This window comes from Myotis davidii, unplaced genomic scaffold (genome assembly GCF_000327345.1).
Source record: "Myotis davidii unplaced genomic scaffold, ASM32734v1 scaffold930, whole genome shotgun sequence".
NCBI classification, from domain to species: Eukaryota; Metazoa; Chordata; class Mammalia; order Chiroptera; family Vespertilionidae; genus Myotis; species Myotis davidii.
The window spans coordinates 1,433,934-1,452,161 of NW_006282518.1; the positions used below are offsets into that span (position 1 = coordinate 1,433,934).

Consider the following 18,228-nt stretch of genomic DNA (forward strand, 5'->3'; position numbering starts at 1 on the left):
TCTGGTAGGAGTGGGCTTAAGGAACTATATTATATTTTTAAAAATATGGACAGCGAGTACTCATTAAGCTATGTTTGGAGGAATAATGGCAAATATAGTGTGACAAACAAGCTCTTTTGGAGTAAAAATCTTTCAAATGCATTAGGAAACTGAAAGTAATCAGCTGAGATTTGAAAATCTTACAGTAAACAAGAAACCCTTAAATAGATTTCAATGTATGAAGGAAGTTGGCCACCTGGCTGCTTGCTTGGTATTCAGAGCTGAGGCCACTGGAGCACCCTGAGCAATCTGCCCAGTTGATAAGGTGGCTTACGGATACAGAGATGGGTGACAGTGTCTGGTGGACCCTCGCTTTCAGCCAGTTCTTCTTTTTCTCTCTTATTTGGGGATGGCTGAGAAGAAGGAAGAAGCAAAAAAAATCTTAGTTTCCTTCCTCCATTTGTAGAAGATGCCCTACTTAATCTTTTTTTTTTAAATATATTTTATTGATTTTTTACAGAGAGGAAGGGAGAGAGATAGAGAGTTAGAAACATCGATGAGAGACATCGATCAGCTGCCTCCTGCGCATCTCCTACTGGGGATGTGCCCGCAACCCAGGTACATGCCCTTGACCGGAATTGAACCCGGGACCCTTCAGTCCACAGGCCGACGCTCTATCCACTGAGCCAAACCGGTTTCGGCGCCCTACTTAATCTTCATCCATCCTTTTATTTTTATTTTTCACCGAGTATTGTCTTGGCAGAAAGTTCTAGAGAATAAGGGATGTATCTTCATTTGATAAAACCAGGCTCAGTGTACCCAGAGACCACTTGACATTAAGGAATCCACTGGTGAGTTATTATGGCCAGGGAGGTGCAAACAAGACTCCTCAGCCACTATCTTGAAAGAAATTTCCCTCTTGTCCTTGATTATGTCTAGTACCGTCAGAGAAAGGGACCTTTATCAGTCCTCTATCTCTATTCCTTTCTCTTAAGCCAAATAATATTCTGAACCTAGCCTTTTCAGGCCCACTTCTGTCATCTCACTGAATTCCAGCCACATCTATCTTACAATGTTAAGTGCCTTCTCTGTCACATCCCATGGGTATAAAGATGTCTCAGTCATGATTCCAACCCTCAAGTGGCTCAAAGACAGGTGGAAACAGACAGGTATATGTTCATATCTAACTGTTCTTACTACCCTTGGAAAGCTCAATGTAGGCTTTTGCCCATAATTTCCCCTTACTCTTGCCATCTGATTGACTCCCTGATTGACTCCTCTTCAAACTGAGAGTAATAAACTCTTCTTTCAAAGGCCGTCTGTGTGTCTGTCCTCTTATCATACCTGATTAAATGTACCTGAGTACATTTCAAAACAGGAGTCAGATAGATTTGAGTTCCAACTGAGCTCTATAATTTGCCCACCATGTAACCCTGGGGATATTTCTTTCTTTAAAAAAATAGATTCTTATTGATTTCAGAGAGGAAGGGAAAGGGAGAGAGAGATAGAAACATCAATGATCAGAATCATTGATTGCCTGCCTCCTGCACACACCCTTTTGGGTTTTCTTTAAGAAATAGTAGTAAGAAATGTGTGGCCAAGGAGATGAGAATATCAAGGAATAAAGTCCCCCTTTAGGCTCAGAAATAAACAAGTACAACACATGGAACACTAGCCTTTCAAATTGATATGTTCTTCCTAATGTTCAAATCAGGAGATATTTTGTGTATTGCTATTTTTGTTCCCCACCTGAAAACCTTTCCCCTTATATTAAACTAGAGGCCTAGTGCATGAAATTCATGCACTTGGAGGGCGGGGAGTCCCTCCTCCTGGCCTGCCCCCTCTCACAGTCTGGGAGCCCTCAGGGACGGGAGACAACCCGGTGACCAGGGGAAGGCAACACCCCATCACACCTCTGCTGCTACCACTGCCGGCAGGGCAAGCCTTGGCCAGCCCTGGTTACCTGAGCCTTGGGCAGCCCTGGCAGCTGGGCAGCCACCATCTGAGGCTTGCCTGTGCCTCAGGCTGACTCTGGGTGGCTGGGAGGGCTAAGGGGACTAGGGTCTCCAGAGGCAGGCACGCGGAGCCTTGCAGGGAGAAGGGAGAGAGAGAGATAGAAACATCAATGATGAGAGAGAATCATTGATTGGCTGCCTCTTGCACACCCCACAATGGGGATTGAGCCCACAACCCGGGCACATGCCCCTGACTGGAATCGAACTCAGGACCCTTCAGTCCGCAGGCTGACGCTCTTTCCACTGAGCCAAACCAGCTAGAGCTTGGGGATATTTCTTATCCTCTGCCAGCTTCAGTGTCCTTATCTGTAGAACATGGGCAACGATTCCTGTATCATAGGACTACTTGCTATAAGGACTGATAATACACATAAAGTGAGTACATGCTGAAGAAATAGTATGTAAGAAATAGTAGTAGCCGAGGCTGGTTTGGCTCGGTGGACAGAGCGTCGGCTTGCGGACTGAAGGGTCCCAGATTCGAGTCCAGTCAAGGGAATGTACCTTGGTTGCGGGCACATCCCCAGTGGGGAGTGTGCAAGAGGCAGCTGATCGATGTGGATTGATGTTTCTCTCTCATCGATGTTTCTGACTGTCTGTCTCTCTCCCTTCCTCTCTGTGGAAATTCAATAAAATATATTAAAAAAAATTTTCTTTAAGAAATAGTAGTAAGAAATGTGTGGCCAAGGAGATGAGAATATCAAGGAATAAAGTCCCCCTTTAGGGCTCAGAAAAAACAAGTACAACACATGGAACACTAGCCTTTCAAATTGATATGTTCTTCCTAATGTTCAAATCAGGAGATATTTTGTGTATTGCTATTTTTGTTCCCCACCTGAAAACCTTTCCCCTTATATTAAACTAGAGGCCTAGTGCATGAAATTCATGCACTTGGGGGTGGGGGCGGGTCCCTTTGCCTGACCTGTGCACTCTTGAAGTCCAGGAGCTCTCGGGGTTGTCTGACTGCTGTGAAGGTGGGAGAAGCTCCCGCCACCGCTGCTGCGCTTGCCAGCCATGAGCTCGTCTTCTGGCTGAGCTGCGCTCCCCCTGTGGGAGTGCACTGATCACCAGGGGGGCAGCTCCTGCATTGAGCATCTGCCCCCTGGTGGTCAATGACCAACCGGTCATTCTGTCATTCGGTCGATTTGCATATTAGCCCTTTATTAAATAGGATGATGGCTGCTGTTGCTGTTAAGGAAATGAAACCTGATAGTCTTTTTCAACAAGAAAATTAGAGGAAGCATAGTTTATTGCTTTTCCTTGGCTCCAGTGTAAGTTTGACATGCTACACCTACCTTCACTAATTACCCAAGGTAGATAAGCAAATTTGTCAAGCAATATGGCAGAGAGAAAAGAGGCTGGAATTGGAAACCCCTCAGGCCATAAGACAAATATCTGCTATGTGACCTTGGGTAAATCACTTAATAGCTCCCAACTTTAGTTTCCTCATCTGGAAAGGGAGATAGAACACTTAGCTAAGAAAGATGTTTAAAAAGATCAGATATAATGTGAGTAATGAGTCTCATTAGTGAAAGGCCTGGGACTTCAAGCCTCCCTAGTCTGAGAGACCTGCCAACAAATAACAGAATCCCGCCATAGCCCCCAGCTCTGAGTTTCCAGCATTTAGCTCTCCTCTCCCTCTCTTCTCTGTCCTCCCTCCCTCCTTCCAGGAGGTGGATGAATACATTTTTCAGTATTTGAATCATTTCCTTCCTTCTCACTGAAATTGTGGCCCACATGGGATTTTACTGCCTGAAACAGAAGACCCCGCACATTCAAGTAATGACCAGATGCATTCTTGTCTAGCATAAAGGCTCAGCTTTGGTTGTCATCTCAGCCACTGAAGTTGCACTGAGGTTGCAGGATTCAGTTATCTCTGAATAAATCATCTTACTGTGAATCTTACAGGAAGAGAAGTAAATGGCCAGGAAACTCCGAGCTCCGGGTGGGGCTTGACCTATATGCAAGCTGCCCATTCTTTTTACTCTTTTTATTGATTGATTTCAGAGAGGAAGGGAGAGGGAGAGACAGAAACATCAATGATGAAAGAGAATCGTAGATTGGCTGCCTCCTGCAAGCCCCCTACTGGGGATTGAGCCTGCAACCCGGGCATGTGCTCCTGATCAGAATCGAACCCAGGACCCTTCAGTCTGCAGGTGGAGGCTTTATCCACTGAGCAATCCTGCTAGGGCCAAGGTGTCCATTCTTGCAGGTCCTCCTTCTGGAAGTCTTCCCAACAAATCAACTGCCCAGGGATTTCTGTTTCTCTGGATACATACTGGATTTTTCTCTTCTGTAACTAAGTTGCTAAGGGTTTTGCATATTCTGAAGGCTGAGCCCAGTTTACCAGTCCAGAATCTCTGGCATGACTTCTTCATCTTCCCTTACAGGGCCTTGCACAGGGCCAGGAAACAAAAAATATTAAGAAGCTTGTGTTGATTCATTAATTGATTCCAGTTAAGGCTCAAGATAATCCTGGAGGTTCTTAATTGAAATAGTTGGGTGGGTGCAAGCCAAATTATTAACAGACTTACATGCACAGTGACTTGTTAACTCATTTTCACAGTTCTTGGAGAAATTATACAATTTTTTGACAATCCTCTCCCCCTTTTATCCCAGGATAATGACTTCTATTTCACCCTCAAACACACAAGTAACATGCAGTACTAGTTTTGTTGCAGGCAGCAAGAACAGCACCAGGTGTTAGGCCGGTGGGGTCAGACCAAACATGGGTTGAGCAACCTGGGTACTTGGGTTCTGGCTAGGAAAGAATTCAAAACAAAACCCAAACTGTAAGAGAACATTTATTGGGTAAATTACAGAGGTAGAAAAAGTAATTCCTAGAAGAAATGGGCTTAAGAAACAAGTTATAGAGGGAAAGGAAGGACCCTTGGAGCTTGGGAGTGAGGAAGGTAGCGGTAATGGGCCTGGGGCAGGGAAGAGGTATGGGAAGGAAAGGTAAAGGCACTGGCCAGCTCCTGGGAGAGCAGAGTGCTGGGTCCTTGTCCTAAGAATATTAAGGGTGGAGATTTTAGGGAAAGTCCGAGGGGAAGATCTTAATAGAATATGCAGCAGTTTTCCAGGTGTATCCCTTCAGGATTATGGTCCCCACTGATTGATTGGCCGGCACCAGGGCTGGGGGTCAGTATTGAATGCAGCTGGTCCTGATGTCAGCCGTGGTTGGCTTTGTTGCTTATCGAGACCTGAACCTGAAATACAACTTGAGGCCTAGATGTTATCTCTAGCAGCAGTCGGCAAACTCATTAGTCAACGGAGCCAAATATCAACAGTACGATTGAAATTTCTTTTGAGAGCCAAATTTTTAAAGCTTAAACTATATAGGAAGGTACATTGTTATTAACTTAATTAGGGTACTCCTAAGGCTTAGGAAGAGCCACACTCAAGGGGCTAAAGAGCCGCATATGGCTCACGAGCCGCAGTTTGCCGACCACGGCTCTAGGGAGAGAAGGTCTGGGGGTCCAAACCTCATGACCAGCAATATGCTAAGAAAGGAAAAGTCCCTCTGGGGACAAGGTCCCCTACAATTGATTTTCCATTGCTAGGCACCTGGGGCTTTCTACCCTGTTGACCTTCTGTACCTGGCCCATCGTCCTTGCTCTGCTCCTGTCTATTTAACTGCCTATGACAGTTTCATTATTATAGTTACAGTCAAAGACATATTGACCATTTTCTCTGACACAACAAAACATTGAATGGAATGATTTCGAAAAGCATGTCAATGAATATTTTGTTCTGTTGATAGGTGCCATGGAGGTGGGGTGAGAGGCAGCATCTTCTACTACTTTTTAGTCCATGGGTCAGTAAACTTTTCTGTAAAGGGCCAGAGAGTAACTATGCTAAGCTTCGCAGGCCACAATGTATGTGTTGGAAAATGATTCAACTGACCTTATAGGATCACAGCAATAATAAATATGTGAAAAATGGGTGTGACTTGGTTTCACTATATCTTTATTTACAAAAACAGTGGGCCAGGTTTGGTTTATGTACCCTAATATGCAGACCCATGCTTTTGTCTTTGTGAGCACTCATTAATTCTCTGTGTTTTGGACTTTGTATTTTGCCCTAAGGCAGGGGTCCTCAAACTTTTTAAACAGGGGGCCAGTTCACTGTCTCTCAGACCATTGGAGGGCCAGACTATAGTTTAAAAAAAACCTATGAACAAATTCCTATGCACACTGCACATATCTTATTTTGAAGTAAAAAAACAAAACGGGAACAAATACAATATTTGTATTTGCATGTGGCCTGCGGGCTGTATTTTGAGGACCCCTGCCTTAGGGATTTTTTCTGTGCTACAACTATTTTTAAATGCACTTTAAGTGCAAGATAATCATCATCTCCCAAAAGGTTGAAAATTAATGTGGAAAATGGCACAGAATGAAGAATGTGCTTTATAATGAACTAGAGGCCCAGTGCATGAATTTGTGCACAGGTGGGGTCCAGCTGGCCTGCCCTGATTGGGGCCAATCAGGGCTGGGCCAGCTGGGGGAGGGGCTGTGGGAGGTTGGCCAGCCAGCCCCACCCCCAATCAGACCAGTTGGCCAGCTGCAGTGCATGTTATAGCGACCAGTTGTTCCGGGTCATTCCAGTTGCTTGGCTTTTATATATATAGATGATACACCTGTACCGTTTACCAATTCCCACTCATTCGGAAGTCTTCCTTTATTCCTTTGTTGAGTAAAAAAAACCCCACAAAACTTAATTATATTACATTATACAAGCAAATGTTTTCAAAATCCTGGAAGCTGTTAATTACTTTTAAATATATATTTTTTAATTTCAGAGAGGAAGGGGGAGAGATAGGAACATCAATGATGAGCAAGAATCATTGATTGGCTGCCTCTTGTACCCCCTTCCCCCATTGGGGTTTGAGCCCACAACCCTAGCATATGCCCTGACTGGTAATCAAATTGTGACCTCCTGGTTCGTAGGTCAATGCTCAACCACTGAGCCATGCAGGCTGGACTGTTAATTACTTTTATAGAGGTGTTTTCATTGTTCAATTAATACATTTTTCTGTCTGCATTTGCATATCTTAGTTTAGGATGGAATACATCATAAGTTTTCCATTACAATTATTTAAAGTATTTTTTGTTTTTCGTTTTTCGTTTTTCATTCAGCAGTTGAATGTTTGGGAATGAATTCATGCTGCTAAGTAATAGATAGGTGTACTTCAGGGTAAGGCCCAGTTAACCTCACCTGTGGGGAAACTGCCAGTCTAAGGAGGGTAAAGGCTACTCCAGCTAGCATTGCATGGCCACCATTGCATGTCAGTCTGGACCCAAAATATGTGAGGAGATTTGGAGAATGTATATGGCAGTGATCCTCCTCACCGTGTTTCCATTTTCTGGTTCTCCTACGCCATCTGAGGCCGGTCCTTGGGTCTCAGTGTTCCTAACTAGACATAAATATACCTTTGTTATCAAGTATATGGGTTTGCCTGAGGTTAAAATGGGATATGAAAGTGCTATGCCCTTGTAAAGTATCATTATCATTTGAGCATTTAGAAGGAGTTAGGAGGCTGAGCCCCACACACCCCCCGCTACTAGTATCTGAGGTTCCTGAAGCTGCTTTTTAAGAGTAAGTAGCTAGGTCTAACTTGGGTGATTTTCATTGCTCTTATTTCTCCTTTTTCCATTATGGGCAAGGAACTGTAGAGGCTGGAGCTGCAGTAGTGAACTTGATGGACACAATTCTTGACCTCATGGAGCTCAAAGTCTAAGAAGTACTATGGAGTCACGTCCAAAAACCATTGGGAGAATCCCAACCTAGGAGCCAAAGGTTTGCTAGTGTTATAGAATAACAACACAAACACAATAACATCAATAGCCAATGAGCAAATATTAACTACAGGTTACTCTGATGTCATAATTTGGAGAAGGATTATGCTCTTCTGACTTTGAGACAACATGAACTGAGCCAAAATTAAGGTAGGATATGTCATGAAATAACTCTAAAGCTGTAGGAGAATCCCATGAAAGGATCTAAAGCCTCACCAGGATCAGCCAGGTAAGACCATGAGCCATGTTATACTGGGCTCATTGGTGTTTGCTGCGCTCTGGTGTGACCCCCAGGCCCACAGACACAAGTTTTGTATGAGAAAGAAAAATGCTCCACTGGTTTCTAAATGTAGCTGAATCCTCCACCCCCTACGCCCACTGTCCCATGACCTCCAATAAAACAAGAACAGGTAAGTAATAATTGTGTTGTGAATTAATGATATCTAGGGGGGGACAAGAAAAGATAAACTAGCCCTAGCTGGTTTGGCTCACTGGATAGAGCGTCGGGCTGGGGACTGAAGGGTCCCAGGTAAGCCAAAGAATTTATATACTTACTAGAGGCCTGCTGCACAAAATTTGTGCACTTGGGTAGGGGTGGGGCATTGTTTCTCAGCCCGGCCTGCACCCTCTCACAGTCCAGGAGCCCTTGGAGGATGTCCTACTGATGGCATAGGCCTGCTCCAAGTCGGCAGTTGGACATCCTTAGCGCTGCTATAGAGGCAGGAGAGATTCCCGCCACTGCTGCTGTGCTCGCCAGCCATGAGTCCAGATTCTGGCTGAACGGCCCTTTCCCTGTGGGAGCGCACTGACCACCAGAGGGCAGCTCCTGTATTGAGTGTCTGCCCCCTGGTGGTCAGTGTGCATCATAGTGACTGGTCGTTCTGCCATTTTGTTGATTTGCATATTAGCCTTTTATTATATGGACATGGGCAATAGCGTAGTAAAGACCTGGAGGCGGGTATAGGTTGGGAGGAGGTGGGGAGATGAGGAAATGGGAGATAACTGTAATACTAGCAACAATAAATATGTATTTAAAAATGAAAAAAAACCCGATATCTATATACAGGGGTGAGCAAAAGTAGGTTATTATTAATAAAAATTAGTGCACTAATAAGTAAGTAATACAAGAATAAATTCTGTTTTGTATACTCACACTATAGACCTACTTTTGCCCACCCCCATAATCAGATCATAAAATGCATATCATTTCAATAGCACTGAAATATTGGTTGCCCTTTCCCATGAAGAAAGCAGATTTTCATAACGTTAGCATCATCAAAGAAACCAAAGATCCAGTCATTAATTAATCTTTCCAGTGAAACCAATTGCCTTTGAATTCATTCTGGGGAATCTGCTGAAATGGGTGCTTATGGAAACATAAAAACATAGTAACCGCCCTAGCTGGTTTGGCTCAGTGGATGGAACATCGGCCTGGGGACTGAAGGGTCCCGGGTTCGATTCCAGTCAAGGGCACATGCATGGGTTGCGGGCTTGATCCCCAGTTGGGGGTGTGCAGGAGGCAGCCGATCGATGATTCTCTCATTATTGATGTTTCTATCTCTCTCTGCCTCTCCCTCTCTGAAATCAATGAAAATGTATTTTAAAACACACACACAACATAGTAACCAGTGACTGCCTCCGTGGGACTAGAGTAAAAATACATGGGGGACACTTTTCATCAAACCATGCAGGAAAAAAATGTTTTTTTACCATAATACACTTAGTTTGAAAACTTACCTGTCATTTGTACAATTCTTAGCACTACACAGCGGATATGCTTTTCCTTCCTCTTTAAAAAAAAAATGTTCCGGTCCAAACCATCAGCCTCTGTAGGTTGTCTTAATTGCTACTTTGCATTGCACTGGACTATGACTCTGATTTTTGGCACATGTGGTCATACACAGAGTTCCTAAAATAAAATGCTCCAGGATATCCCAGGAACTCTTAGAAGGCTTTAAAAACGGACTTGCTCACTGACAGCATATCTTTGATAAAGACACTTCAGGCGAGCAGAATGACTATTGCGAAAAGAATTACGTGATGTTGCAATCTTGAAGTGGGTCCGGAGAATCCTTGCCACCTAACTTGTCATGGTCAGGGGGAGTCTGACGAGAATCCAGTTGTGATAAAGACAATTGTTTTTTTTCCTCCCCAAGTGACTATACATTTAAATAGCTAAAACATCTGTTCAGCAACATAGTAAAACATCTACACCCGGAACGCCTGAGAGAGGAGCCTGCCAAACCATCGGTTGAGAGGGACTTTGCTGGGGGGAGCACACCAAGATAAAGCAACCGCTGTTTATTTTGTCTGGTCAGGGGGAGAGCCGAGGCAACCAATATTTTGGGTTTCTTTTACTTCATTTGTGTGGAGAACTATTTGAGAAGGGCTGGTGAGGGGCTCTTTCCTGATAGGACCTTTTTCAGCTGCCCATTAGCAGAAGAGCAAGAGAACTTTGGATGTCAACACCTACCACATTCTTGAGACCGGCCAACAGACCACAAACAGCAGCTCTCTTCTTGTCTGGCCTTCACATCCCTCCCAATGGAAGCAGAAACTGGGAGCAGCAGGGAGACTGGGAAATCGGCCAGCAAAGGCACTCGGATCGCCCTGGTGGTGTTCATAGGTAGCACCCTGGTGCTGGGCACCATCCTCTTTCTAGGTAAGTGGGGCACTGGAAGCCAGGGAGCTGGGCGAATGCAGTGAAATATCTTTGTGCTTGATTCTGTCAGACTCATCAGGATGCAGGTGGAGGGCTGTTTGCTTGTGTTGGTCGATGGTGCATCCTTAGTTTCTATTAAGTATGCAAATAGTGGGAGCCTTTTCTTTAGGAGGCTAAATAAATAAATACACACAAGTACTCAGTGCGTAGTCCAGGATGTGAAGTGGGTATAAAGTGGCTTCCGAGTGGCTGGAGGATTCGGTTGCACTGGGCAAATATTGTTTTTATGCATTACATTTAGCAAAATGAGTGTTTATGAATTCATAGGCAGATACTTTCATTTATTTTGTGAGGAAAGAATTACACCGTGATCAAAACCATGCTGGAATTTCTTTCCATTTGATTTCTGTCAATGTTTGCCTGAGTGAATCACAAAATTTAACACACAAAATACAAATTAGTTTTTATAAATGCACCTTTAAATGATATTCTTTTCCAACCCAGTGACTCTGGTGGGATAAAATTTTAACTCCGCCTTTCTATTAGATTTAAAAAATAATATGAAGGAAAAGAGGTTTTCTTCCAAGATTTGAAAGGTGTTAGTATTGAATTATGTTAACTCTTGGTGAGAATAAGGTTTCCAGGGAGAATATATGACGATAAAAACATATTCCTATACAAAAAAATGAAATACGTTGGAAAGACTGTAGGCATTCTGAACCCTTGCCTATTAGCCTTTGTAATTTTCTCTTACAGCCCATACTATCTCATGAGCTTGAAAGTTGTATAGAACCAAGCCCTATACTTAGCAGATTCTAGGTGCAGTTTGAAATGTAGCATGCCTGGAAACATTCTTTGGCACATACAGGATGCAGGAGGCCATGTTTATCTTGGCAGGGGCAAACCAGTAATTAAACTTGAAAAGAGTTAGGGTTGTGTGGTTGAAAACTCTGCTAAAATGAGCAAACCATCTTTCCATGTTGTCTGTGGCTGAAAATTTAGGGAATTAGGTGGCTTTATTGCTTTCTGGTACAGTTAAATCTCCTACTCCTGCAGCCAAATTGTGGCTCTCGAAAACTGTTATGCGATCTCTTGGCTTTTGGGTTTTAGGCAAGTGTCCTATCCTGAAATTCAAAACTGGAGGAAAACTGATAGGGGCATGCCAAGGGACTACATACTGTGTAGGAAGTGACCACAAAGCTAGACTATTTGTGTTTTGAAAACACTCCCAACTTAAAAATCCGAATGGTGATTGTTTATGTAAAAATATGTACTGTTTTGAATTATATTACTGCCTCTTGAAATGTTTTTGAAATTCCATTGTTATGATTACATTCTGAGGCTGAAGCATATAAGTTGGAATACTCTTTTTTAAAAATAAATATATTTTATTGATTTTTTTACAGAGAGGAAGGGAGAGGGATAGAGAGTTAGAAACATCGATGGGAGAGAAACATTGATTAGCTGCCTCCTACACACCCCCTACCGGGGATGTGCCTGCAACCAAGGTACATGTCCTTGACCGGAATCGAACCTGGGACCCTTGAGTCTGCAGGCCGACGCTCTATCCAGTGAGCCAAACCAGTTAGGGGTGGGATACTTTTGATGGCAGCAAATCTTTGTTTTTTGAGAGAACATGATTCTCTGGGGTCAGCAGTTAAGTTTTTAGAGCACAGTAAAACTCACCAAGCCATTATATACAGACCAAGGAGGTCTGTATCTAATAGAAAAAAAGAACTTTCCAGTGTGCCCAATAACCTGGTTTTCACTAGGAATCTTTAAGAGGAGCTCTAATGATGTTAGAGAGTAAGGGTGTGGCTATTCTACACCTTTGCTTCTCAAAGGGTCGTCTGTGGACCAAAAGCATCAGCATACATGCAAGCCTGGGCTCTACCCACCCCAGACCTACTGATTCAGGATCTGCATGTTTACAAATTAAAGTTTCAGAAGCATTGCTTCAGGTCACCACATCCATTTGGATGCATACCGACAGAGACATTTGCTTTAAAATATATTTACACTCTCAAATTAAAAAGTAAATGATATTTTGGTCAGATATCTCTGCACTATGTCAGACTCCTTCTGTTCCCTCTTCACTACCTAGTTCCCCAGGCTCTGCCCCCCCCCCCAACCTCCACCTGCACCCAGCAAAGACCTTGTCTGGAAATCTCCTGGGACCTGCCAGGCAATGCTCTTTGTGACAATATTCTGGCTAAGGTCCTCTCCTCTTCAAGATGCTTCTAGTTTGATTTTGTGGTATATTCTTCTTCCTGTTCAAATTCAGTCTTATGCCTGGCTGGCATGGCTCAGTGGTTGAGCATTGTCCTATGAACCAGGAGGTCACAGCTCGATTTCCAGTCAGGGCATATGCCCAGGTGGTGGGCTCGATCCTCAGTGTGGGGCATGCAGGAGGCAGTGGATCAATGATTCTCTCTCATCATTAATGTTTCTCTCTCCCTCTCCCTCTCCCTTCCTCTCTGAAATCAATAAAAATATATTTAAAATAAAACAAGGCTAGTATCAAGAAGGTATTGTCCAGAACCATAAAATATTATTTACAATAAAGTTTATTTTTCCATTATAAAAACACACATGCTCATTAAAGAACATTTGGAAAACATATGGAAGTAGACTGAAGGGGAAATTTCCTCCATGCTTCCACCACCCAAGCACATTGCAATATTTGGTACTAATTTTTAAAGTGCACAGATATATTTTTACCTAACCACTGTTTTTTTTTCTTTTTAAAGAAATCAAAATGCATCTTTATGCTACAATACTTCATTCTTTTAAAAAATATTTTTATTGATTTCAGAGAGGAAGGGAGAGGGAGAGGGAGAGAGAAACATCCATGATGAGAGAGAATCATGGGTCGGCTGCCTCCCACATGCCCCCTACTGGGGATCGAGCCCACAACCCGGGCATGTGGCCTTGACCAGAATTGAAACCGGGACCCTTTGGTCTGCAGGATGATGCTCTATTCACTGAGACAAACCGGCTAGGTCAATACTTCATTTCTTAAAAGCAGGCCTGAGATGTTTCATAGGCAGTTTATCGAATCTGCAGTGTAATAGGTTTGGAGGATTGCAGCAGAGATATGAACAAAGAAAAAGCTGGCTCCTCTCAGAATGTGGGTTAATAAATAAAACAGAATATAAACAGACAGGTAAGTAAATAAACAAACCAGATTGACAGGCTGGCAAGTGACATACAGGTATTCCATCTCTAGCAGAAATATAGATACCGCCACGCTTTCTGATTCTGCTTCTCAGTTGAGGATGCCACAAAGAGCCCTCCACCCCCAACTTCCATCTCCCCACAGCCACATCTCCAAATGGTTCCCTAGTTCTGCCCACAGAGCCCAGTGATAATGAATTCCCCACCAGTTCTTCGGCTACCAAAAATATTTCTGAAATCTAAGCTCACATCTGCTAATGCCCAGGTGCTACCTGGAGTTTACAAATGGGTACCCTTCTGTACTCCCGCAGAAATCCATTTAGATAATGTTGCACCAGATGGGGGAAAGTGAGCTATTGGTGGAAAGCTGTTTCCATCTTGCGGGGGTTTTGTTCCGCTTTGTGTTCGTGGAAGTAGTTGGAAGCTTGGTCCATGGAGCTGCGTCTGGTAGCTAGGCTGGGTCTGGAGGGAGGAGGGTGTGTGGGGTACAAAGCAGGCAAATAATGGCTCTCTTGCTAGATGACTGAGTTACATACAATATATATTACCTTCCTCCCCCTTGGGCCATATCTAGATGGATGGTTTAGATAAGACCCAGAACTCTCTCTCTTTCCACTCAGGATTTGTTTGAAATGACATGTTTCAATTTTCCCATCACTAAAACCAGAATGTAGTTGTAAACAAAAGAGTAAAATTATGAGACTTAAATCATAGATAATAGGAGATAGAAGAGACTTTAGAGATCTTCTAGCCCGTAATTTTTTTTTTTTAGCCCAGTAGTTCTTAAACATGAGCCTGCATCAGAATCCCCTGGAGGACTTGTTAAAATGCAGATGGCTGGGCCCCACCTCAGAGTTTCTGATTCAGAAGGACTGCAGGGCTTGGTAATTTGCATTTCTAACAAATTCCCAGGTGATGCTGTTGCCACTGCTCAGGGGACCCCATTCCGAGAAGCGCTGGTCTAATGGTGCCCAATCATCGTATGTTTGAGAGAATTGAATTGCAGAGCAACCAAGAGTCTCACCAAGGTTACTTAGCTAATGACCAGAGTCTGGTTCTGTGATATTGAGCCAACTGGGTTTTTTAGTTCTGTGTCAATACTGAGAAGGATGAACTGATATCAAATGTCTTGTATATGTGCCTGATGGTGGGTTACCTGAGGGTGATCTGCTTCAAGCAGTCATTTCTTTATTTTGGTCTTGTTTTTTCAGTGAGTCAAGGTTTCTTAAGTCTCCAAGCTAAACAGGAGTACTGCCTGAAGCCAGAATGCATCGAAGCTGGTAAGTCAGTTTTCCATCCTGTGTCAAGTTATAATTATGGTACCTTGGGGAGTGGAAGAGAAAACAGGTGGTATTTTTAGTATCCTGTTTGCTTGAGGTTTACAAAGTATGAAATGCAATTTTGATGAAATTTTAAGTTTACTTTCAAATCTGGGTGTGAAGTTGTGGAGCGCAGGTTTCCTGTTTTCTTTTTCCTTGAAAAAAACAGCTGTGCGGTATTCCAAGTCATTGCAGGCAGACAGAGATATGACGATTTCGGCTCCAGACCACCACAATAAAATGAGTATTGCAACAAAATGAGTTGTAATCTTTTTGCCGGTGGAGGGTCTTGCCTTCAGTTTGTAAAAAAAAGCAACACCTGTGAAGAGCAATAAAGCAAAGCACAATAAAACACTTGAAAATGATATATAACCTTATTAACCAGTGTCACCCCAATAAATTTAATAAAAAAGAAAAAAAGAACCCCCCCCCAAGGTATTACTGTATGAGGAAATCAGAAAGGGGCTTGGAAAGCTGAATGGCCTCTCTTTAAGGCCCAAAGACTAAGACCATTGACCTTCCTACGGCCTCAACTCGATATAGATTCCTATTTATCTTAAGCAGTCTTTCTGAATCTTCCGGTCAGTGGGTCCGCCCTGCTTGCGTCCATGCAGGGATGCTCTGTAAATCCATGCTTCCACGGTTACCTGGATTCTCTTTGGGTCCTTCTATTGCACATTACAAGTCAAATTTTTCTTGAGGTGATCAGGCCGTATATCAGTGAATTCCTTAAAGTGAAGCTGAGTACTTAAAGTTGCCTCAACTTCCATAAACCAGTGTTAGGGCCTAGATTTCCAGCCCCACCCCCATTTTTCAGGTGGGCAGGGACACTAGTGTGTTTTCGAAAGAGAAAGCCATAGGGTAAGTTAAGCACATGAGACTCACTATGCACAGGGGTCTGCAGAACACCTACAGAATACGTCGCAGAATGGTGGCCAAGGGAAGGACCAGAGCAATCCTGTGTGTGCGGATGCCGTGTGCATGTGTGTGCCACGTGTGTGCATGTGTGGGAGCCACGTGCCCGTGCACTTTGTGTGTGTGTGCGTGCCTTGTGCGTACATGCCGCATGTCTCTGTGTATGCATGTGTGTGTGCGCCCATGGGTGGCATGTGTGTGTGCACCACGTGCATGTGCGTGCCTGTGTGTGTACATGCCACGCGTGTGTATGCGTACGTGCATGCGTCCACGGGTGGCGTTGTGTACGTGCATGTGCGTGCACCACGTGCATGTGTGCGCATGCCGCATCTGTGCGTGCTGCGTGCGTGCCTGCGTCCACGGGTGCCGTGTGCGTGCGTGCGTGTGCGTGCGTGCGTGCGTGCGCATGCACTTTGTGCATATCTGGGTGCCTTGTGCGTGCATGCATGGGCGCTGTGTGTGTATGTGAGTGCAGCACGCTAGAAAGTGCTCGGCTTCGGAACCTTTTCTAAGATGTCTCTCCCATAAATCTCTTTTCTTCACCTTTTCTATTTCCTCCTATTTTAACCGGTGTTTCAAAATAAGAAATGGAGAAAGAATACAAGGAAAGAAGGAATGAAGGAACGGGTATGTTAATGATAGTGGGTAAGGGCAAACAGTCTGGCATGGGTTTGAAGCATAATGTGGCCACTTAAAAGCCACATGAGTTAAGTACAATAGACACCCTGAGTCTCAGTTTCACCATCTGTAAAGTGGGGATAATAGTTTTCACTTATCATGCCATTGAGAATATAAGAAAATAATGACTGTGGTAGTAGTAATCCAGGTCCACAATTCCAGATCCTTATCCCCAAACCCAGAAAGCATGGTAATTCTAAGTTGGCAAGACTGGACCTGATCTCAACTCCTGTGGTGGCAAAACTGGATCCTAACTTATGTGAGGCTGTTTTAGACTTTGTTTTCCCCGTATGAGAATATGTATACATTCCCAATAGAATTCTTAATGTGCTTGTTTCTGGAGTGCCATTCCAGATGTTGCTGGAGGCGTTCTGTTATATAATCTGTGGTATATGCACTGTATAACTTTTCTAAAATGTGAAAATCTATGAGCTCTGAAACATCTGGCCTCAAGTTTCAGATAAGTGTTCGTGGAATTATAGTACTAAAAATTTATATGTGTGGTTGCCGGATTTAGCTACAGACACATTTAGGATGCTCAGTTAAATTTGAATTGCACACGTACAACCACTAACTTTTTTGCAGAAGTATGTCCCATATAATAATTGGTATGAATTTATACTATAAAATTAGTTATTTATTTGAAATTCAAATTTCACTAGGCATCTTGTATTTTACCTGGCAACTGTATTATTTGGCAGTGTCTCTGGCACTGTTCTAAACACTTGGCATACATATATTTACTCATTTAATTATCTTGAAAATCCTATGGGCTGCTATTATGGTCCACATTTTACATATGAAGAAACTAAGACATAGAGAGGTTAAGTAACCTGCCTGAGGTTACAGAGCTACTTCATTGTATTGCTGGCATTCAAATCCAGATAGTCTGGCTCTGGAGTCTGTGATGATGCCATACTGCCTGGAAAGGGCTAGCATAGTCCCTGGCACAGAGGAAATGCCCAGTATTTTTTATTATTATTATTATTATTATTATTACCACCCCCTCCCCCTCTTTCTTGAGCCCTGATTAAACTTACAAACTCAGCCTGGTATATGGGGTGATCCCTCCATCTGTACTACATAAACATTAGCTGGAAACCACATAACAATTCACCTTATATACAGCTAGAGGCCCAATGCATGAAATTTGTACAAGGGGCTTGGCCCTCGCAGCGCCGGCTTTGTCCGAAAGGTCGCCAGGAAGTTCTAATTAGCATATTATGCTTTTATTATTATTATTTTTTAAAAATATATTGTATTGATTTTTTTACAGAGAGGAAGGGAGAGGGATAGAGAGTTAGAAACATCGATGAGAGAGAAACATTGATCAGCTGCCTCCTGCACACCCCCCACTGGGGATGTGCCCGCAACCAAGGTACATGCCCTTAACTGGAATCGAACCTGGGACCCTTGAGTCTGCAGGCTGACGCTCTATCCAGTGAGCCAAACCAGTTAGGGCAATGCTTTTATTGTTATAGATGACTTGAGAGATTACATAGCACAGTTTTCCTTCATCATCATATATATACATATACTAGGGGCCTGGTGCACGAAATTCGTGCACTGGGTGTGGGGTGGGGGGAGTGTCCCTCAGCCCAGCCTGCTCCCTCTCACATACTGGGAGCCCTCAGGTGATGACCCCCATCACCCTCCAATCGCAGGATCGGCCCACTGCCCAGGCC

General features: G+C 43.6%; 1 protein-coding gene across 1 annotated transcript in view; it reads left to right on the forward strand.

Moving 5' to 3' along the window:
- Positions 1 to 10,175: 10,175 nt before the first annotated feature.
- PHEX (phosphate regulating endopeptidase homolog, X-linked) overlaps positions 10,176 to 18,228 on the forward strand; it is a 201,391-nt gene continuing 193,338 nt past the window's right edge. Inside the window, exons 1-2 of the mRNA XM_006752997.2 lie at positions 10,176 to 10,454; positions 14,843 to 14,911. Of these exons, the coding sequence (XP_006753060.1) occupies positions 10,337 to 10,454; positions 14,843 to 14,911 (187 nt within the window). The 5' untranslated portion in view covers positions 10,176 to 10,336. The remainder of the gene's footprint in view (positions 10,455 to 14,842; positions 14,912 to 18,228) is intronic.